This window comes from Impatiens glandulifera, chromosome 9 (assembly GCF_907164915.1).
Source record: "Impatiens glandulifera chromosome 9, dImpGla2.1, whole genome shotgun sequence".
Classification (NCBI taxonomy): domain Eukaryota; kingdom Viridiplantae; phylum Streptophyta; class Magnoliopsida; order Ericales; family Balsaminaceae; genus Impatiens; species Impatiens glandulifera.
The window spans coordinates 29,482,630-29,505,672 of record NC_061870.1 but is presented as its reverse complement, the minus strand read 5'-3'; the positions used below and the strand labels follow the sequence as shown (position 1 = coordinate 29,505,672).

The window sequence follows — 23,043 nt, the reverse complement described above, 5'->3', positions numbered from 1 at the left end:
ATATTTTGATTTCGTCGTGACAGCACACTCGACGAATTAGAATTCTGTCGCATCACGTAACGAGAATATTTTCGTCTAAAAATTTTTATAAGGTTCAAATTATTTCCCAAATTAAGGCCATTATTAAGGTCATTTCATCAATTTTCCTTTTCTCTTTTTAAAATAAAGTTCATTTTCTTTTATGTTTCATTCTCTGAAATACGGTTATTTTTACGCAACCACCTTGAATTCCCCAATGTAACCGCCAAGAATGGGGCACATTTATGCTCGATAACAAGATGTGAAGCTAATGATATTTTTGGTATATATCTTGGCCAGCGATGTTATATGATATCCAAAAATCAAAACCAACAAGTCAAAATGTCTCATAACACACAGAAAGTTACTAATAACGAGAGAGTTATGACAACAACACTTTCGAAAGATGCAAAATTCAGACATTGGCAATGCAGGGGATGGCGGTGTTGTTGGTTCATATGTTGAACTTTTGTGGTACAGTATCGAAGTCGTCGAAATCAAATCTTTGACGCTCTCTTCCAGCCTGTAAAAGGAAAAATATTCCCAAATTAATAATAGTATGCATCTTCTATGGAAATATAGACCAAGGTAAATAGTATCATCACCTTTGCCAAATATTGAGGATCGCATGAGATGAGCTCATCCATGGTCGTCAGTTTATTTGACAATGTCATTATCCTGGTAAGTCAAGAAAAACAAATACATCATCCATTAATTCCCAAACTTAATCATATTTGATTTTCTAGCATACTGGGTTGTTTGTTATAATTCGTAACAATCTAGAAAATAAACTCGATAAGTGATCTGAGAAAAAAAAAATGGGTGGAAAAATCAAATATACTAAATGGAACAAAAAATAAAATAATTTGGATCAAGTTCTCTATAATAATTTGCATGCCTAATAAAGTAACAAAATTACACTATAATCTAGGTCATGATCCAGAAAATAGTTTGCATCATGATAAATATATATATAGCTTTCATTTTTAACTTTTGGTGATTTTACAATGAAAGAATCATGATTGTGGCAAAATATCAATAAACTTCCTAAGTTAACTCTTCTTCATCTTTTCAAGCTAAGCACATGTTAGGAATAACAGTTCTTCAAAATCTTTATAACTACTAACAAATTTGAATACCTTTGGATTGAGGAATCTATATGCTCAATCATCCCACAGGTCTTGTATTGTTCAGGATCCTCCAAAAATCTGACCATTCCATCCTTCTGGTTTATTGACGCATATATCTCTCCGTCTTGAATCTGACATTATTCAATAGACCCATTCCATGAATTATCAAGCACGCGGTAGCTGCAACAATTAATGCTGAAAAAAAGAGGGTAGGGTTACCATTTTGAGCACATGCATTTCAGCCTCCTTCGGACTTTCTAGCTGCACTGTGTTGGCAATGTCTTGTAGGGATAGTGTCAAGTATGTTTGAGTCAATCTTTGGATGTTTCGCTTGTACATGGATGAAACAACCTGCTTCACTAAACCATGATTGTGGTCCTATTTTGGGAGAAGAACTTAGTCAGGTGATTGAATTATAATGTATTGGATGAATATACCAACTGAAATGGCTTATGATAAATAAAATAACTCACAATCTCATACTTCTCCATGTTGGCAAGGACAAATGTCTCGAGTTCTGAAACCTTTTCACTGTTGTAACAGTTTGCCAGGTCAATGTATGGCTGTTCATGAGACAAAAAATATGCGATGAAATAAAAATCATTCCCAAATAATTAAAATCAGTAAAACTTTGCAAGGTGTAATAATTTGGTGGTCATTACCTGTGAGAAGTTCTTTAGACTCCTTTGGGCCACAGAAGAAGTGTACTTGGGGAAATTGGTTGAAAACTGGGACATGACAATCAAAATACAAATTCTAAGAAGTATTCTGAAGAAATTCCTTATCGATGTAAATACTAGATAATCAGAAAAAACATTGTCAAAGGCACATCCGTAGTCATTGGGTTACTAGCATTAATGACATGGAGAGATGTTTTAATTTTGATTTAATAAACAAACGACCTTGATATCTTGTCTAATAGAAGCAATATAAAAAGGACAATTATACAAGAGTCAATGCAGATCATAATAATGATAAGCCATGAAGTTGCTAAGTCTCGATTCTGCAATCTCACTATAAGTTAAACAAACCTGCCCAAGGTGAATAAGGGAAACAAGAATGTATTTTTTGTAGGCCTCAACAGCTATAGCATTTATTGAAGACATCGGAGCAGTAACAACCTGACACCAACAGAGATAGCAAGCATAAATTCATTAGGGAAATGCTTTTGTCAATCAATAAACATTGCCAATCAAAATAAAAATAAGATGTATACATTGTGTAGCAGCTCCAATGCTTTAGGGAAATTCTTTTGTCCAATGCATATCATTCCTCTAAAAGAATACCAAACAAAAAAAAAATAGTCAGCTTATATTCTTCATAGACCAGCAATTATAATCCAACAAAATAATTCAGACCAGCTCAATAATGAGAAATCAGAATAAGCATATTTGGTAATCCAGTAACTGTACTGGCAATCCTTTCTAACCATCAGTGCTATTGCAAAGACAGGAACCAGCCATTTCTTAGTTGGTAAATCATTAAGACAAACAAAAGATAGATTTCCACCACGCATACATAAATGATGTATGGTTAAGCATATCGTACTTCATGAGAAATAGGAAGAATTGTAACTCACCCGTAGTAACAATAAAGAAAGAGATCCCTAGGTTGATCAACTTCAAATATATCATCCCCCAAAATAGAAAAACCAGTTTTATAGCGTTTAGCCAACAAACAAAGCTGTAGAAAATCTGGATGTAATGTAGTCAAATGTTCAGATGAAGATTGGAGTTTTCTAATAGCTGTAAGCAGTGGCGCAATTCCACGAATAGGAGCTTCAAGCATAACAACATAGTCCTTCAAAGTTTTACAAACAGAAATGACTGCAAAAATGAAATAAAAAGTTAAGCGCCCATTTTCTGCATGCATCAAATATATGATATAAGTAAAGAAGGCACACATTTTTCTGGTGCCAATCGGATCTGTTGTACAGCACAAGAATGGATAAATAACGCAATCAGAACAACCAAGTCATTAGCTCTTTCTCTTGCAAAAGGTGCAAAAGTGCATGTCTCTCTGCAAAAGTTCAAATGGAACATTCAGAATAGAACACAAATATAAATAAAGATAGCAGTTCAAATGGATCTTTCTCAATAGTCATGAAATAGAAAACAATGGATAAATAGGGCACCTAATCCGTAATTCAAAGACCGATTTATCCCTAGAAACGATAAAACTGAACCCTAAGACGCCGCATCGGCTTCTAATTCCAAATAATGCATCGATAAATAGTAGAAAACGCGTAGGAATATGAATAAAGAGAAAGAAAGGCATATACAGTATGTAAAGGTAACCGAGAGAATGATTGGAGGGATCAAGTTCGGGAAGATGGGCTGCAAAGCGAGGTGCTTCAGAACGGAGAAGATCTTCGGAATGTTTGAGAGCGTCGTGCAGATGATTGACATCTTCAGGAGTGCTTGATAAACCCTGGATTTGAGCCAGCAAAGCTTCCACGGAGTTCATGTTAACATTCATCTCTCTTCTCTCTTCCGCTGCTGCTTCAGTTATATTGAATCACCTTAATTTGGTTATTATTTTATTTAGGTACAAATATATTTATTGTCTAAACATTTTTTTTAAATGATTACCTAAACAAATCTTTAATAAAACTTAATATATTTTCGTTTCTTTTTCTTATTTTATTTCTTAAATCTAAACAATAATTAAAAATAATAAACTCAACTAAATATTAAATGAAAATAAGTCCACGAATTAATGTGACATAACACGTGTCCCGAAACGGTAATTTTGGGTCCCTAAACGGCCATTTCAGGAAGAAAAAAAACCAAAATAAATGGTTTCGAGACCCGAAATGAGTAGTTTTAAGACCCGAAATGAGCATTTTTGGGACGTAGGAACACTGACAGGCCACGTCGGATTCGTAGAAAAAAAAATGCTTGCACGTGTTTAAATTTGTATTAATTAATGTCTAATATTTTTTTTTCATTATTCTTCTATCCCATATATTTTGTATTTTGGTCATATTTTAGAATCATAATTCAAAATCCAAAGTTTACATACCATAATTATTCTTTGAAATCATAAAAGTAAAATTAAAAAATATTAATTATATTTATATATATAATTAAGTATAAAATTAATTAAATTAATAATAATAAATAATACTAAAAAATTTATATTTATAAAAATAATTAAGTAAGTTCAATTATTTAATAAAGTAATATTTTTTTAATTTGTAAATATTAATTCATTTATTTTATAAAATTATAAAATCCAAATAATTTATAAACTAGTTCAAGAGTTTTCCTAAACCAAAATCTTTAATCCCATTTAAAATCATTAAATTTTAGAAGAAAAATCCAGGTCAAAACTTAACCTAAATCTAAATTTTTTGTTTAAAATATAAATATATATAAATATAAAAAAACAAAATTTATAACCTTCACTTCAACTTAAACACATGTATAGGTAAGTTCCAATTAAACCTCTAAGATACCGACTTTGTCACTAAATCTAAGATACCGACTTTTATGACCTCAATGTCAACTTAGAAATTTCTAAAGATTCGAACTAATGACCTGTATAGGTACGTTCCAATTAACCCTATAAGACACCGACTTTGTCACTAAATCTACCTTAGTGACAGACTTCTACAAGTTGTTTTGGCCTCTTTTACTACTACATTATAACGAGGCAGCACCAAAGTGAATTACACTTGGCAAACAGTACAAAGAAAATTAGAATGTTGAATCAAAACTCAAAGCTGGAAAACAAGTGATCTAAGAGTCCAGCTATCTAGGCTACAATATTCCCTATATTTCTTTTGTATTTACTACTACTATATATTACTATAGTGTTGATAATATTGAAGCAGATTTGAAGTCAAATCGGCAGAGCAGCTTGTGCTGGTTCATACACTCAGCTTTGGAGAAGACGTCGTGGCGGCGGCGGCTGTCATCACATGCTGAAGTTGTAATGCAGCCAAGAGCCCTTGCCATGTTTCTCCATGTCCACCATTCACTTGAAAGTCAAGAAGCTTCTTCTGTTGCCTGTAGTAATCTTCTAAAGGCTTGCTCTGCCATAGCCCATATGTAGGCTTGTTAATTGTTAATCATCACAAAATCACCAAAGTATGGTACAAGTTCTTAACATTCAGACATGAAATAGAACTTTTACCTGCTCTGCATAAGCACGGAACTTCTCCTTCCTTGTGTCATCACAACTTGAACTTTCTTTCAAACCCATATTTAGATTAAACTTACCTGGGTACATAAAATCTTGACTTGGAGTGTATATTCCACTTGTCCCAAGATTCAAAAACTCCTCTCTGCATTTGAAATTCACTACCAGATCAATATCTACAATCTCGTCAAGAATCTCCTGCGTAGAGGAAGAACCACCAATAACAAATTCTTTCAGACCCTATGAGTCTCAAGAAACTAACTAGAGGAGAAAATATAGTTACAGCTTGAACTCTATTTCTTGGAATTCCATCCAAAATAAAGCCATTTTCACCCCTATAGTGACCTTCCTGTAACCTCTTGGAGAGCAAACCAAATATTATATCTTCTGGGACAAGCTTTCCTTGGTTCACAGCATTTGCAATCTATGTTTTGATTGAATGAAAACAAACAAACAGGTTTAAGTTACATAGGCATGTAATTGATCAAGAAATCAACTTTATCCTGGTTAACAGAAACAGAACATGTGCTGAAAGAGTTGAACCTGCTTGTAGATAGAGGAGCTGGGATGGAGTTCCTGACGAACTAGGGTTCCCATTGAAATGTGAGGGACATGTAGAAGCTTAGAGAGTCTCTCAACATATACATGTTTCTTAGCGAGTGGATTTCCCATGATCACCCACTGAATTCCCCTCCTCGGCACAGAACCTTGAGAATCCTCCTCCGTGGGGAGATTGAATTCATTGTGGCGATCGTCGTAATCGTAGTCGTCGTGAAGCTGAACTGCGGCCGCTGATCCATAGGATCGAGGACGAATAAGGCCTAAGAATCGCGTAATCTCAACTGAGGCGGAGGCTGTCGCCACTTTCATAAAGCGGGAGAGCCCGGCCATTAAAGGCGGCGTCGAGAGAGCAGCAAGATTTCAGTGAGACGAACCCTAAAAGACAGAGACGGGAAGACACAAGAAAGATGTAGTAATTACAGTGATGCCATTAGAGATTCGAGAATGGAGGCTAATGAAATTGCGGCACACACGCGCTAGTTCACACGTGCACGGTAGTTGTGAAATCGTGACGTCGTCATTTACATAATTTAACAGTTGAACTTGACTTGAGTAAGTCAATTGTTTTTTTTTTTTTTTAATTATCAAAATATTTTTTATATAAAAATTAAATTTAATAAAGGTAAAGTCAATATATTTTGATTAACTTGATGGTTAAGATAATAAAAATCCGATTTTTTAAAATTTATAAATTTAAATTACTTAAGATAAAAGCAAACTCAAGAGCTTGTTGTATATTATTTTTTTAGATTTTATCCAAAAATAACTTATTTGATAAAAAAATAAATTATTTGAATTTTGTATTTGTTAAATTATTATAATACAAGTAATCTAATATAATAGTTATAATGATAGTAATGTAATAAAAATATAATTTATAAAAAAATTAAAAAAATACATCAAATTAGTTCAAAATGTAGTTTGTACGGAATTAATTTATTTAAATAAATTTATATCAGGTGGAAATGATAATAATATTTAATATAAATAAATAAATAAAATATTATTTTAATTGATTAAATAATTAATTTAATTAATGAAATAAAATGTATATTCCGTGTAATTAAATATTAATGAAATAACCAACAACAGACTTCTCGTTGGTTGTATTCTATTATAAATAAATAATTTATAATAACATGTATATCCCGTGTATTTTGACGGTTGAGATACACGTCACATTTATGACCAAGACATATATCAACGTCGCAGATGTTACCACTTGTTAAATTAATTATTATTAATTTTTCCTTTTTCTTTTATTCCATTAATTAATTATTCAATCCGCGTTTATTTGTTGTTAAGGCATCATCTATCTCCGACGCGCGATGGCGGCAGCAGCACCTTCGTCTTCCTTTCTTCTTCTTTCTGGGTAGAGATAAGTCGGTTGATTTGCTCAGCCAAACGCGGAATTATCTCCCTATATATCTCTAACCCTAATAATCAGAATGATTCCAACTGCACATTCACAATTTAATTAGATCAAATCTACATTGATATATAATAAATAATGATGCATAAAATTGAGCAATACAAGAAGGTGTTCTCCCACTTTGATGAAAACGGAGATGGGAAGATATCTCCACCGGAGCTCCGGCAATGTTTGGCGTTGATGGGCGGCGAGTTATCGGAGGAGGAAGCGGAATCGGCGGTGGAATCTATGGATTCGGATGGAGATGGGTTATTGGAGATTGATGATTTTGTTAGGTTAATGGATGGGGCGGGTAATGAAGAGAAGGCTAAGGAACTTAGAGAGGCGTTCAGGATGTATGAAATGGATGGGTCGGGTAATATTACGCCCAAGAGTTTGAAACGAATGCTGAAGAAGCTTGGTGAATCGATGAGTACTGATGAGTGTAAGATGATGATCGCGACTTATGATATAAACGGCGATGGCGTTCTTAGTTTTGAGGAATTCAAACTCATGATGGCCTGAGATTAATTAAGAACCAATTCAAATTATTTCATTTTTTACAATGACACTGATTCTATTTGTTTGTTTATGTAAATGATGATATCATTCATTTAACCAATTGTTCTGTTTCTTCACTTAATAAAGATTTTTTTTATTTTTTTTTAAACAAATGTTTTATTTACTTTAATTCCTGAAAACTGTTTCCACCTAATGTAAATATGAAAAAAATAATATATATATATATATATAATAAAAAAAAAAGAAATGATTGGGAGAGAGAATTTGAGAGAGGAAATGACATGGACAATTTGATTAGCCAAAAAAATAACCAAATTTATCTATCTTCTTTCTTCATCTTTTAACATTTTTCCAACCAGAAATGTAATACACATCATTCCCTCCCCATTTTCTCCCTCAAATTTCATCCCCTATCACTCTTTATAAAAAAAAATAAAAAAAATAACATGAATGAAACAAAATATTAACTAAAATAGTAAGAAGAATTCTTCTCATAGTCTCCCAATGATACATGTTTGATCCTTAAAAAAAATGTAAAAGTAATATTTTGATTCAATCTAAACTACAACTTTTTACTTCCAAAATTCTTGATTTCTTTAAACTTATTTTATTCAATTTAAGGATTACAACTATGGTTGGATCCCAATAGTAGATTCACAAAAAATTGTAATTTAAAATATAAAAAACACATTTTTAACTTATCTTATTTATATTATATATTTTACAATTCGAAAAAGAAAAAGAAAAAACAAGTTAATGTGGGTTGATTTTCAACTTTTAGCTTTATAATTTTTTAATTGATTCGTTATGACTTATTTTTTTCGATTTGATCCGTGGTTGTTCACTCCAAGTATAATCTTTATTTATCTATTAAATTTGAAGAGTTTTAGATTTATATAATTGTTTTGAAATGTATTATGCTATATAAAAATATAATTTTATTATAATTTTTTTTCATTTTAAATTATAATATAAACATATGGAAAAATCGAATTAAATAATAATAAATTATCAAAATATAACTGGAAGATAATAATAAGTCCTATATTTGTCCCCCTTGATCCTATTGCCAGACCTATCTTCAAATAAATTTGAAGTTATATTGTATTTTCCTCAATTATTTCAATTTCCCTCAAATAAAATTCCTTATATAATTGACTTTTAAGATTGTTCCCACAAACAATTTCTATTAGCCATGATAAAATAGTTGCTATTGAACTTATTGCAAAGTTTGTTGTGGGCTTAATTTTCTCATATTTCACAACTAGATTATATTAATTTACTAATTTGAAGAAGTTTCAAAGAACTTTTCATCATGGAAAAGTCTTGATGTTTTTTCAATTATAAAAACAACCTAAATGTTTAGAACTTGGTCAACTCCAAGATTAAGACTAAGTTTGCATAAATTTATTTTTAAATCCCATCTTATATATCATAATAAGAGACATCAAAAAATCTTGATTATTATAAGTTTCTTCATCTTGCATATAACATCCCGATTGGGTTTTGCCTTTCCAAATCATTCATCAAGCTTGGTGTTACTTAGTTAGCAATAAAAAATTTCATCAATCAACATAAAAACAAATATGGTCAAAACACGGATAAATAAGAAAAGTTTGGTTTTAGGGTTTTCAACAGATGAAAGAAAGGACCAAGTGAAGAGATTATGATTTAAGAAACGTGGGTTTTGAAAAAACAAACAATTGACCTTCTAGAAACTTCATAATTCCTCCACTTTCTAATTCTTAAAACAAACACTAAAGCCTAACAGATATAACTAACCTACTAGGTAGGTAGGTAGTATGCTAGCTTAGCTTTTGTAAATTAAAAATTACATATAATTATAATAATAATATTAATAATAACGCAAATTCTGAATTAATTTTTTAACTTGCCTTCTTTGTCGTCACCGCCGCCTTCACAAGAGGTTTAGAAGAACTCTCACACGTAGCAGACTCACCCTCCGGCGAACCCGCCGCCACTCCGGCCAATCTCGACAACTTCTCCACAATCTCCCCGGCACTAGGTCTCGCCCTAGCCTCTTCTTCAACGCAGGCCACCGCCAGATTCACAACCGCCACGGCCGCCTCAATCGAATACTCATCTCCTAACGCATTATCCATCCAATCCTTCAACAACTCCACCGCGTTCTCCCTTTTCAAAAAAACCTTTATTTTCTCCGACATCCTCGAACCCACCTCCCCTTTCTCCTCACATTTTGTTACCGGAGGTCGACCGGACAGAATCTCCATTAAAACAACGCCGTACGCGAATATGTCCATGCTCGGTGACACTATTCTCTGTTTTAGGTATTCAGGCGCTAAGTATGCTCTGTTTAAACAAGAGTGTATTTCATCTTCAATACATTTCCCCATTGCGAAATTACCCACCTTAGCGTTGAATTCATCGTCTAGGAATATGTTTCTGCTCTTGATGTTTCTGTGGATATAGCTAGGGTTCTTGATTTTGTGCATGTACTGTAATGCAATCGCTACGTCTAGGCAAATCTTTAGCCGTTGATTCCAGTTTAGAAAGCAATAACAGGAAGCGATGAATTGACTCTTCATTGCCAATCCTCCATGAAGCCAATCTTTCAGAGATCCGTTCTCCGCGTATTCAAACACGAGAAACGAATCGGATCCATCTGCTGCTGTTGAATTACCCGTTCCAGTTCCAATCAATCTGATTATGTTGGGATGGTGATGGGTCGAATCCTGGAAAAACCCAAAATCAATTTTCGAGATTGTTTCAGGATTAGTCTTTTTTATAGCTACGTTTTTCCCATTGAGCCGTCCCTGGTAAACCGACCCTTCAATTAGATTAGACGAATCGAATTCATCAGTCGCCTTCTTGATTTCCTCTCCGGTGTAGATTTCCAGTATCGAAGACTTATGTGGGTTAGCAGCGTCGATTATATGACCGTCGATTGTATCTTGCGATCTCAGATCGAACGAGATCTTCTTATCGCTGACAGTGGTCCTTATACTGAGACTCAACTGTTGAACCTCAACATCAGTCATCTTGTTTGAACTCCGCGGCCGATGATCAATCTTCCTTTTCCGCTTAATCGCCCTAAAAACGACCGCAATCGCTATCCCAGCCGCCAATACACTTACAATCAGGCCAATGTACATTCCAAACATTTTCCGTTTCTTCTTCTTCTTCTTTGGAGTTTGTAGAGGATTGTAGGGCAATGAATCAACATCCGGTTTCTGGGTTAAAGGGATGAGCAGGGTACGGAAAACCGGTAAAACGTTATCCGGGTTTGATAATTCCGATGAGAATGAATTGAGATTTGCAGAAAGGATAGACTCTTTAGTAACATTAAACTGAGAAGCCAATTTGGAAACAGTGTCACCATCGTTAACAGAGTAAGTTAGCAAAAGACTGCTGCTTACATTATAAAAAGAAGAAGAAGGACAGGCGCATCTGAGTGGAATCAAGAGCTGTTGTTTCTCTTTGACATCAATTACATTAGGGTTCTTATCTTTAATCGCATTACAAGTGGTTAAACCCTGAAGAGAATTATAGATACTGTAAAAGGAATCACCTTTAGCCGCCAGCTTATTCAAATAAGCATCATAGAGAGAATCCTTATTATTACAGAAACAATTGATTGGAATGAGAAGTGGGTGCCCCAATGGGAGAAAGTCTGTGTTTGGAGAGAATCCGTTTGCTTGTTGAAGAGAGAAACGATCGATTCCGAAAGAAGCGGCGAGTTTGGATAGAGATGGGAAGTAGGAATTGGCGCGAAGCAGGGCAAAAGTGGAGCATTGGGCATGGTCGAGATTGGCATTGCAACGGTAGCCTAAAGGAGATGGAAAGGTGGAGTCTTGGCAAGGTAAATTTGTGTTGTGTTTATGGGATTTGTGTGCGGTTACAGAATCGATTGAATGTAGGTTGATGATGAAGAGTAAAATGATAAAGGGTTGAAGATGAATTAGCTTATTAGCGATGATGATGATCATGATGTTGATGATGATGATGATGATGATCAAGAACAGTGTTTGGAGGAGGAAGCTGGTGGTGGGTATTAGTATATATGAAGAGAGTTTGATTATGATGATGATGATGATAAGTGGGTTGAAGAAGAAATAGGGAAAATGATGATGATGACGATATTGATCATGATTCAGAATCCAAGAGATTTTATTTATAAAAATGTTTATTAAACTAGTTAACTAGTGGAGCTGGATTAACCCTAAAACAAATTCACACAAATTGATTCATGCATCGAATGACTGATTGACTGATCAACTTATCTATATTAAATAAATCACTTGAATTGCATGAAACTTTTAAATGTTTTTTTTTATATATTATATATATCTCGTGATAACAAGTATTATTAATAACTTATAAGCGCCACACCACCACCACTATCAAAATATCTACAACTAAAATGAAATGTTAGATGAAATAATTGAATAAATAAATATGATTTGAGGAAGAGATAATAATGAGAAAGAAGGAAAATGAATTTGATGAGACTTGCATGCATGATAAAGCATAGGCATGAAAAGGCCGGCCTAGCTTGATTTCCATTCACCATCCTAGTCTACTTACACCTTCTAATTTTGAAATATGCTTTTATCCTAAAATAATAATAGAGATAAAGATGATAAAGACATTTTGTTTTAGAATCTTCGGATTTAAGAAATAACAAAAAAATTAAATACATGTGTTTATCTCCGCTCAAATTTCTGATGACAGGGTAGCGTGACATTGACTGAGGTTTTGGTCTTTTTAATCACTTTTGACTTAAAACTGTCGCTTCATACTATCATGTTAGCGCTAATCACTTCGGAAATGAAATAAACACAAGTATGGTTTTAGGTATTTTTTATCCTTAATAATAATTTAAACCCACAAACCGGAAATCATTTCAATACTAATTTTCTAGAATTTAAAAAGGTTAATGGTACAGATATTTGAAGTGAGTGATCAAAAAAATCATCATCGAAATATGGACTTTGCAATGAAATCCCACCAAGTCCAAAACATAATTTGGTTGTTGGTGGAGTCTTCTGTTCTGTATGTATTAACAAAGAACAATACCAAGTGTTTTGGAATTGCCATTAACAATTATTATTATAATGGCTTTCATTAATTCGTCTTGATCCCATTCTCTAGGACACATACACTGAACATATAGGGTCACTGCCCCTCCCAAAGAAAAAGGGTCTTAATTATATTCCATTAATACAAGATATCGAAAATTATATTCTTTTTTTAAAGGGTACCCCTTGAAATCTACTAAAATTGAAGCTCAGGAAATACAATTAAATGTAATAATGTCTGTCTTTTTTTTAAAGGGTACCTTTTTTGCTCTCTGTAATTTAACTTTTTAATGTTTATTTATTTATTGAAAACTGGCCAGTGCCCCCCAAGCACCGGAGTACGACGGCCGAGGTCACGTGGTCATCTGCACGTGCTATCACGTGCCTTTTCTACTACTGCTTCAGTTCAGTATGCCATACATATATACATACAATAATTATATCCCATCCAATAAATAGACAAAAATAAAAAACTGAATCATTTAAATAATCCTTTCACAAATGATGATCATGATTCATGCTTATTTCAACTGACACTCAAAAAGCACAAAATTGAAAAGTAAAATACCATACATAATTTGATTGTTTCAGTTCACTGGGCTTCCTGAACGTGCTTTCTCAAAAGAGATATAACTTGGTCAGGCTCATCAGCTCCGAACACCGAGCTTCCAGCTACGATACAGTTAGCTCCGGCTGAAGCTGCCGCACCAATGGTTGAAGGTCCTAATCCTCCATCCACCTGCAAAACAGGGAAGAAAGATTCGTATTATCAACCAAAATATTTCAAATATTAACTGCAAAGGATACCTAGATCTTAGTAACTAAAGATGCTAACCTCTATATCGAGAGATGGATACTTCTTCCTCAGTGTACTCACCTGTACTAACTCGTATTAGTTCGTTACTAAAATATCAGTTCCATTCATATCACCAATAACCGTTTACCTTATCCATAGTTTCCATCATGAACTTCTGCCCGCCGAATCCAGGTTCAACCGTCATTACAAGAACCATCTCCACAGGATTCTCACCATCAAGCTGTTGAATCCTCATTACTTCATATAAACATCTCAATATCTCATCAACATTAATTGAAAAAAGGTTGTTATATTACCAGTGGATATACTTCTTCAACAGGAGTTCCAGGCTTTAGTGCCACACCAGGTTTCATACCTTGAGACTTTATATTCTTCACAAGCTCTGGCCAGTTATCTGTAAAACGTACCATTTCAACAACTTCCATACTAAATAAAAAACCTAAGTATTTTGGCAAACCTTTTGACACCTCCACGTGAAATGTAAAACCTGAAGCACCAGCTTTCCCTAATGGCTCTACATAGTCAAGGGGATTTGTCACCATAAGGTGACAATCTAAATATGCCCTGGGAATTAAGAAAAACATTTAATGATATGCCCCAAATCCCATAATGATTATCTTAATTTTCGGTGGAAAGAACAGTAGTTAGTTACTTTGTATGCTTTCTAAGACTCTGGATAACAGGAGCTCCAATGGTGAGGTTGGGGACAAAGTGCCTGAAGAATGAAACAGAAGGAACAAAGAATCAAATCAATCATTCTATTCAGTTCATAGTTAACCTTTAGACCCGTGAAAAGACATAATGGCATGTCCAATTTACCCGTCCTGCATGTTAAAAATAAGTCATTCATGAGATTAGTTATCCACTGGCGTTCTATAAAAGTTCAATTTGGAAATCTGAAACCAATAGATTAGCCTAAACAAGAAGAGGAAAGGGGTTAATTATAACACAATACATTGATAAGACCCACATCCTAAACATGTATCTTGGACTTAATTAGTCATTATAATCGGATCATCAGTTCAATGTAATGACCTGATTTAGGGCTAACCGGATCACTTCAGAAGATAATCAAAAAGACAAACACTTTCTTGAAAGTTGGATCATCCAAAACATGAGATAGTCTTAGGTTACACAAAATATAATCATTGATGCGTTCACTGACAACATACTAGCTGTGATATTGAAAGGACAAACAATCTAAGGTCGTCTTCTAGGTCATAGAAAATAGAATTAGAAATGAGGGGTATGTATGGTTACCATGATGTCCATGTGGAGCCAATCGGCGCCGTATTGGATCATGCGTTGAGCCTCGGAGGCCAAATTAGCGAAGTCTGAGGAAAGCATCGACGGCGCAATTTTGGCGTCCGGCATGATTTTCCTGATGCGGCGGCGGGTAGAGTTTGGAAATCGGATAATTGATCGATCGATCGATCCTAAACAACAAAAACCTAAAAACAAGCTTCCGATTTCTTCGTGGATACGAAGTTGAGACGACGTCGTAAAATCGTCGGCAAAGGAATTCAAATAGCGATTCTCACCTACTCTTCTTCTTCATTTCTCGGCCCAAATTCTCCCTTATTTCTCCCTTTTTCTTTTTTATCCTGATCCATACTTTTATATATTTATATTTTTTAAATAATCAAAATTTATTTCATAATTATATATTATTTAAGTGAAAGAAAATGAATTACAAAAATTGTGATAAAATAGTCAAATTCTGTCAATAAAAAAAATATATTTATATTTTTTTAAAGGTAATAAATTATTCTTCATTTGGACTAAGTCCACATGAAAAATAAATTAAGATGAAATAGATCTTTGAAATTTTTTAGAGCATTGAATATATATATATATATATATATATATATATATATATATATATATATATATATATATATATATATATATATATATATATATATATATATATATATTTTAGGTGTAAAAACTCAAATTCATGTATTATGGTCATGAAATTTTACTCACTAAAATACTGGGTATTGTATTATTGTATATATGTTATAATTTATAAGAAAAACAAACAAATATCCATTATTGTGTATATTGAAACAAATTGCTTGGTTATTATTTCTAGAAACATAATTAATAAATGATCTATATTAACTATTCTTATTCCATACTAAGTAAAGTCTATTGTTAGTTATCAAATAAATATATGTGAATTTATTTGCTGGATTTTTTTTAGATGTGAATTTGATTATGAAAACATCTATACTTCATTTTTTCACATTATTGAGATAAATTACCTTCTAGAGTTTATTTTTTTATGCATGATAGTGATTGTTGATCATCTTAAAGAGAGTTCTTTTTTTGTTCATCAAATACACTTATATCATGTCTTGTTTTTTTCAATTATTTAACTCATCATCTTAAAAAATATCAAAATACTCCTATTTTGGTTTTATATAATTTAAAATTTAAATATAAAATAATATTATAATAATTCTAACATATTCAAAACCTAAATAATTTACTTATTTTTTCATTCAAAATATTAAAAAAAACAATAAAAAATTACAAATAACCCAATATCAAACAAGCTCAAATAATTGTCTTACATTGGATAGATATTTAAAAAATCAAACATTCTAAAAAAACACATCAAACATGTTCAGTTTAGAATTCATTTGGTTCAGTTTGACTTTTTTTTTTAACTGAATTATATATATATATATATATATATATATATATATATATATATATTGTTTATATTAAAATAAAAAATATTTATCAAATATTAAAATATTTTTTATTTAAAAAATAAAAAATTATTATTATATATTAATATCTTTAAATATTTTAATCACAAAAAATACATTTCTCAAAATAATTACACACTAAATATTATTTAAATAAACGAAACTCCAACCCAATAAAATGAATAAAATATCAATTATAATAATTTACAAGAAAACCCACTAGATGAAAAACAATTAAAAATATCTCAAAATAAATATAAAAAAACTGAAGCTTAATCAATATCAACTAAGATCCAATAACAGCCTCATCAACCACTAAAATCCAATATATGACGGCCACTCAACAACCGACGTTACATTTTCTCAGCAATGATTTAAGATATTTTATGCATGCATACAAAATTAAATTAAATTAATAAACAAACCAACAATATTTTTTCAATACATATATATTTGATTTCATCTTATTGTATATTTTTGTTACACACTTTTCATTTGAAAATATTACCGAATAACAATCCAAATTAATCTAGATAACATTGAGCTAGATCCTGTCTATATTTAATTCAATTCACTTAATTAGTGATATTCCGATTAATATTTTATTAAAGAAGAGGACAGATTTATGAAAAAAGTTAATCAATATTCTGCTTTTTGTTTTTTGTCACCAAGTATCTACTCTCATCAAAATCACATGAATGATAAAGCTAGAAAGATATTAATGGGACCATACCATAATTATTATTTGACCTCAAATAGTTCAATTTCCCATTAACAATCAAATTTGCATCATGCACAATTTAATAACATTTTAATTAATTATGATCTTGTATATATATACTCTTGTCGGCCATCACCATATGGTTAATTTTGGAAAAGATAAGTCAAATTTCATTTCTATTAGTCATATTTATAATATATATTATTAATCTTAAGTCATATCCACGTGATATCATATATATATATATATAGATGGTATTTTTAATAAAAAATAAATAAATAAATGGTTGTCATACATTAATTAATATATCATAACTAATTAGCTAACCAACTATGAACAATAACATTCCATTACTTCATTTTTTTTAACTATTATTTATTATCATAAAGTCATATGTGGGTTGGCTGTTCGGTATTAATAAAATTAATTAATTGACAAATAGTTTTCAATACAATAATACAATACCGAGAAGACTTCAAAATATTAGGTTGGATTGGTCCCTGTCAATTCTATGAAATTTATATTTTTAAAAACACAAACTAATTTTAAATTAGAACCTTTTTTTTTTAATTTGAGAAATTTTTAATAGTTAATTATTGATGACCCATGTTTTTTTTATATTTATTTAAGATAGCTATTTAAATGATATAAAAAAATATAAACTATAATTTAATAAGATTACTCAGTCCAAAATCCAGTTTAAAGTAAATAAATAAATAAAGGAACTAGCTAGCTAAGATTATTTAAATTGGTCCACTATTTTATTTGACTAAAATATTTTCAATCTAAAATAAATATACAGCAAGAAGATTGTGTTAATATTATCAAATTTGTTACCATAATAACTAAGGATTTGAATGAAAGCTGTATTAATTTTAAAATTTATCAAATAAGTAGAAAAATATATGGCAATTGATATTAATAGAATTCCATGGCCATGGGATATATTGGATAATTTGAATAAATGAATTTACAAACTGTTATTGTAATTAACATATTATACGGTTCAGTCAATTAATTTACATGATCTGTACAAAATTTAATACCTTTTTCAGTTCACGAAATCAATTGCCTGGATAGTTAATTAATTATATAAATGAAGAAGTAATTAATATAATATATAATGGATTTCATTCTATTAAAATAAAATTAATACTTTTTCAATTTCCACCACCGGGTTAAATCCGTGTGACCCACTTCCCTTTTCATTTTCATACAGAGTACTATTAGCCAAAGAAAGTTCGCTTTCAAAATTCCTATTCTTTCTTCTTCTTCATAAGCGTTTTTGATCTTTCTCTCTCTGGAAGGGAAGAAGAAAAGCTTAGATTGAAGCATCAATGGTGATATAAGTGAGAACAATAATAAGGTTAAAGTTCTTCAAGAGATGGGTGTTTGTGCTTCGGTGGAAAAAGAGACAAAGTCGGTCAATAAACTTCAACAGTCATTAAGTTCTAAAAATGTCAATTTGGTGAATCCATCTCCGATCATACTTGATCGTCCCATCTCCGGCCGTGATTTCAAATCCCAATGGACGCCGACTCAATCCGTCACAGCTTTCCGTGATTTAGGTATGTACCCTGCAGAAGAAGATTATATAATTGTTCTTGATTTGAATCCTTCCTTCATTCATTCCTTCTCTATGATTGATTTTAGCTTGAGGAGTATTATTGGTTTAACCTCCATTATTAGACATCGATCATTGATTAGAATCACGAACAATATGCCAAAACAGATATGGGTTTGAGAGTGGAAATGACAGATGATGATATGTTTATTTAATTGTGTATAATTTATATACCCAAAATGGAACCCACAAGAAGAAGAAGTAGAAGATGAACCTTATGGTCTGGTCTGGTCATGGACATCACAATTTGCTGTCTTTTCTTCATTTGTTATACTTGTCTGACACTATGAATAGAAAATAGTTCTTCATTTGGTTTGGTGGGTGGGTGGGTAATTGAAGATTGAACTTACTCATGAATCATGATCAGACACTAGCATTAATCTGGGTTTCAAATTGTTGTTTTGTTTCTGGTGTGTATTATAATATATATATATATAGGTAGCAAAGAAGATGTTTTCTTTGAATCACAGCCATGGTTAGAATCTGACTGTGAAGATGATTTCTTCAGTGTCAAAGGGGGTAAGTTCTTTTTTTTTATATATATAATTAGTTCCTTATAAAGAACCCAACAAATGTTTATTGATATTACTAACACTTGTTGATCGATGTAGATTTTACACCTTCAAGAGGGAATACTCCAGTTCATCATAGCTTCTCCAAAGGAGGATCAGGAACTCCAAGACTTAATATATTATCTTCCCCTTTTAATATGAAATTGACAAGTGATTCATCTTCAAAGCCATCTCCATCTCCATCTCCAACCGATAGGAAGAAGAAGATGCTTCTGGAACTGTTCAGAGAGAGTATAGGAGGTGATCAAGATCTCTATGATATACTACAAAAGACTAAAACAGATGAAGGTGAGAAATTTATAAATTTTTTTAACTTTTACAAATTCTTTACAATTCATTTTCCATTTATGCAGAGAATGCAGTTGGTGGTGGTACTCCACAGGCAGTAAAGGCATCTCCTTTAAGCAGTGGGAAGATGACTCCGATCAGACCGGAGAAGCGGATTCCGGTCAAGTCGGGTCAATGTTGTTTCCCGAGAATCAGCCCGGGAGGAGGAGCAAAGAAGACCAGCCCAATTGCCACCATGGGTTGACATGCACAAACACTTAAAACACAGACAGACCCTTACTTTAGTTGGAACTTGAAAATTTATCCGACCCGTACCCGTACCCGGTCCAACTATGCTCTAATGGAGTGAACACAAGTGGCACCAAAATATTTCTAGACTTTTCTCTATTATATTTATTATATTTTGCGGTTTCCTTTCTAAGAAGTAACTGAGTACATATATGTTTAATTATCCTTCATTTTATTTTTATTATTATTATAAACTTTTAAAATGTGAAAATAACAAAAATGCAACATTTTGTGTATATCCACTAATTGGCCATTCTTTGGTAGCTTTTTAATTTCAAGAAAAAATATTAATATAACTAATTTATTTGGTGGTTCAAAATTTTTTTTAACTTTATAAATTATAAATATATAAGAGAGAATTTGGGAAAAATCAAATTTGGGTAAGAAAAGATAAAATTTATTAAATTTTCAAGAAATTAAATTGTGTCAATAATTTCCTCACATTCTCAAATATACATAGAATTTTGTTATTTTGGTAGTATTTAAAAATACTATTGCTTTATCAATACTTAGACTTTTCTGGTCCATATAAAGTTTATAATTTGATCGATCTGGAAGCTTAGAGAATAATTGATATGAATGACTTGTGTGAGCATTCAATCCTTTTATATATGTAATAAATTTATACAGTTCCCTGAAATATTAGATATCAATGAAACCCTAAACTTATAAAATATCTATTCTAGTTAATTAATTAATAAAATTATAAACTTAAACAAATATTAATTACTTAAGCATTCCTAGTTATAAGCACATATAAGATAAATTATGAACATATTTTCACAGTGCAAGTTGAGTCCAACTTGATGTTAAATAATCTCTTGGGTGCCTTGAGATCTGATATAAATTATTAGGGCAATTACCGATCACTTTTCAAAAAGCTTACTATTATTATTATTATTATTTAATTAACATTATATAGATATACATGTTAATTGTTAAGTGTCAAAACCCATGAGTCAAAATAGGTTTATTATGTTTTAAAGTACCTAAGCATCACAAGGGTTTACCAAAAGTCTCTTTTGAAATCTGTACAAAGTGTTATTGCCTCTTTCTATTACATATATATACAATTCCAATGTATATATAAACTGAAATACTTATGGCATATATGAGTCAAAAATATGTTTATTAATTTAATAAAAAAAATGTTAAAGTTCTCAAAATAGTTCAAATATAAAAAGATACATTAAAAAATGGAGTATAAATAAATCTTCACATGGACTTACCCATTATCAGCTTATAAAGGGATTGATAAAACAAGCAAACATTCATAACCAAAAATCCTGAGTCCAATAAAAGCCCAAAAATGAAAGCTTAAAAATGATCTTTGATTTCTTATTCAACTTTCGGCCCACAAATAGAAGCATCGAATATTATTAATGATTAAATTAAATTAAATGTATCACCCAAACTCTCACCATAAAAAATGTTGATGGGCTGAAGACTACGGTTCATCTCTATTTTCTAACGGTTCATTTTTTAAATTAAAACTAGCATGATGATCAGATGTAAGTTAAAATAGTTAGTTTAAAACTTTTGAAGTTAAAATATTATATTGTAAAAGATAAAATATTTATTTTAACTTTGATTTAAAAATAATAGTTCATTAGGGTTTCTCAATGAAAAAAACCTACCCACGAGACTAAAATGTCATACGAGAATATATTGTTGGTATTGATGTTATCTTTTTTTAATTAATATATTTTAAATTTGAAACTTTGGTTTGGTTTTTATGGCTTGTTTGATGTTGATTATTTAACGGTATTTTATTGGATTATTTTAAAAAATCTTGGTTAATAAACAAGTCTGGATTTTAATTGATTCAATTATATAATATATATTTTTTTAATTAAAATTTAAATTTTATAAAAAAATATTATATTGATTGATGAATTAAGAATTTGATAATTGGAATAAATATGATAAAATAATTAAATTTGAAATAAAAATCTCATAAAAAAACATAAATCAAACTACCTTTTGTAAAATAAAATATTAATATTAATTTGCAACGAGGTTGCTGACAATACAGATCAAATTAAATACATATTTAATTTGGGTTACTATACAAATTATTCTTTCGTACTATTTAATTAAAGAAAAATCGTCGAACTTTCAATAATTGTAGTCGTCCGATACGTACCATTCATAATACTATTATTATGATGATTTATGAGATTCGTTCAGAAAAATTAATAAAGTATATCAGAGAGTTAATCGTTTTTTTCACGAGCTCGATAATTTCTTAAGTATTTTTTTTTCTTATTTCTTATTTTTTATTTGTTATTTTTATGTCATATTTTTTTGTTATGTGTTTAACCGATTTTTTTTTTTCATATTTAATATATATGGACATTTTTCAAACAAAACAATATTAATTTGCAATGAAATGAGATATTTTGTGATATTGATTTATTATTTTTTTTTATGAAATTTTGACATTTCTAGAAAGAGTTTTTTTTTAAAGAAAATATATCATATCAATATAGAAAGTACTTTCATTTATAGCAATAAATTCTAAGGTCGATTTTCGAAATGAATGGTCCGTCTAGTAAAGATCTCGGTGTTTTTCAATTTAAATTATTAATTAACCTGTTGATATATAAGACTGAAATATTATAACTTGTTTGATATGAAAAATAATTATATGAGTAAAATAATCAAAATATTCTTATTATTTAATATATATACATATTTTAATTTAGTTGATAATTTGAATAGTTTGATTGAAGATGGGATAACAAACAAGATCCTATAGTTTGAAATAGATTATATATTAATTTTAAATATTTATTACTTTATTAGGTGTATTATCCGTACAAAATAAAAATTAATTAATGGTAATATATATAGAGAGATAATATAATATAATTATTTAATGTATTATAATAATAAATAATAAATAATAAAGAGAATAAAATTTTAGTTTTAAATATCAAATTGAATAAAAAGTTAAGTACTCAATATCCATCAGAATATGTATAATAATAGGTGTGGAAATGGACATATGGAATTTATTGTACCAAAAATGTCAATAATTTGTATACCTTTTCTATTCAAATTCTCACTTCCCCCTCTTCATTAATTACGTACTCTCTTCCTTTCTCTGTATAAAATTAGGAAGGGGAAAAGGCCTGCTTTGTAAAATTATAGAGAGAG

At 30.8% G+C, this 23,043-nt stretch overlaps 6 protein-coding genes across 6 annotated transcripts; 2 read left to right on the top strand and 4 right to left on the bottom strand.

Moving 5' to 3' along the window:
• Positions 1-281: 281 nt before the first annotated feature.
• Positions 282-3,665, bottom strand: LOC124914371 (COP9 signalosome complex subunit 3). The gene is made up of 11 exons (XM_047454907.1): positions 3,430-3,665; positions 3,052-3,167; positions 2,728-2,974; positions 2,365-2,422; positions 2,180-2,269; positions 1,811-1,876; positions 1,622-1,711; positions 1,368-1,526; positions 1,158-1,279; positions 624-696; positions 282-541 (listed from the first exon to the last, which is right to left on the bottom strand). The coding sequence occupies exons 1-11, from the start codon at positions 3,624-3,626 to the stop codon at positions 473-475; spliced, it is 1,287 nt and encodes a 428-aa protein (XP_047310863.1). The 5' UTR covers positions 3,627-3,665; the 3' UTR covers positions 282-472.
• A 1,093-nt stretch (positions 3,666-4,758) lies between these two features.
• Positions 4,759-6,230, bottom strand: LOC124915128 (probable adenylate kinase 7, mitochondrial). Its single transcript, XM_047455790.1, has 4 exons — positions 5,838-6,230; positions 5,578-5,718; positions 5,289-5,492; positions 4,759-5,187 (listed from the first exon to the last, which is right to left on the bottom strand). The coding sequence occupies exons 1-4, from the start codon at positions 6,183-6,185 to the stop codon at positions 5,023-5,025; spliced, it is 858 nt and encodes a 285-aa protein (XP_047311746.1). The 5' UTR covers positions 6,186-6,230; the 3' UTR covers positions 4,759-5,022.
• Positions 6,231-7,249: 1,019 nt separating this feature from the next.
• Positions 7,250-7,930, top strand: LOC124915608 (putative calcium-binding protein CML19). Its single transcript, XM_047456365.1, has one exon. The coding sequence runs from the start codon at positions 7,366-7,368 to the stop codon at positions 7,789-7,791; it is 426 nt and encodes a 141-aa protein (XP_047312321.1). The 5' UTR covers positions 7,250-7,365; the 3' UTR covers positions 7,792-7,930.
• Positions 7,931-9,438: 1,508 nt separating this feature from the next.
• On the bottom strand, positions 9,439-11,902 carry LOC124913683 (protein LYK2). Its single transcript, XM_047454096.1, has one exon. The coding sequence runs from the start codon at positions 11,754-11,756 to the stop codon at positions 9,675-9,677; it is 2,082 nt and encodes a 693-aa protein (XP_047310052.1). The 5' UTR covers positions 11,757-11,902; the 3' UTR covers positions 9,439-9,674.
• Positions 11,903-13,295: 1,393 nt separating this feature from the next.
• LOC124914920 (ribulose-phosphate 3-epimerase, cytoplasmic isoform-like) lies at positions 13,296-15,245 on the bottom strand. Its single transcript, XM_047455553.1, has 8 exons — positions 14,926-15,245; positions 14,485-14,489; positions 14,318-14,380; positions 14,123-14,229; positions 13,962-14,059; positions 13,793-13,885; positions 13,684-13,725; positions 13,296-13,587 (listed from the first exon to the last, which is right to left on the bottom strand). Exons 1-8 carry the CDS (start codon positions 15,037-15,039, stop codon positions 13,441-13,443), a joined length of 669 nt encoding a protein of 222 aa, XP_047311509.1. The 5' UTR covers positions 15,040-15,245; the 3' UTR covers positions 13,296-13,440.
• A 3,134-nt stretch (positions 15,246-18,379) lies between these two features.
• Positions 18,380-20,117, top strand: LOC124915261. The gene is made up of 4 exons (XM_047455946.1): positions 18,380-18,677; positions 19,172-19,252; positions 19,345-19,593; positions 19,659-20,117. Exons 1-4 carry the CDS (start codon positions 18,494-18,496, stop codon positions 19,835-19,837), a joined length of 693 nt encoding a protein of 230 aa, XP_047311902.1. The 5' UTR covers positions 18,380-18,493; the 3' UTR covers positions 19,838-20,117.
• The last annotated feature ends 2,926 nt before the right edge of the window (positions 20,118-23,043 follow it).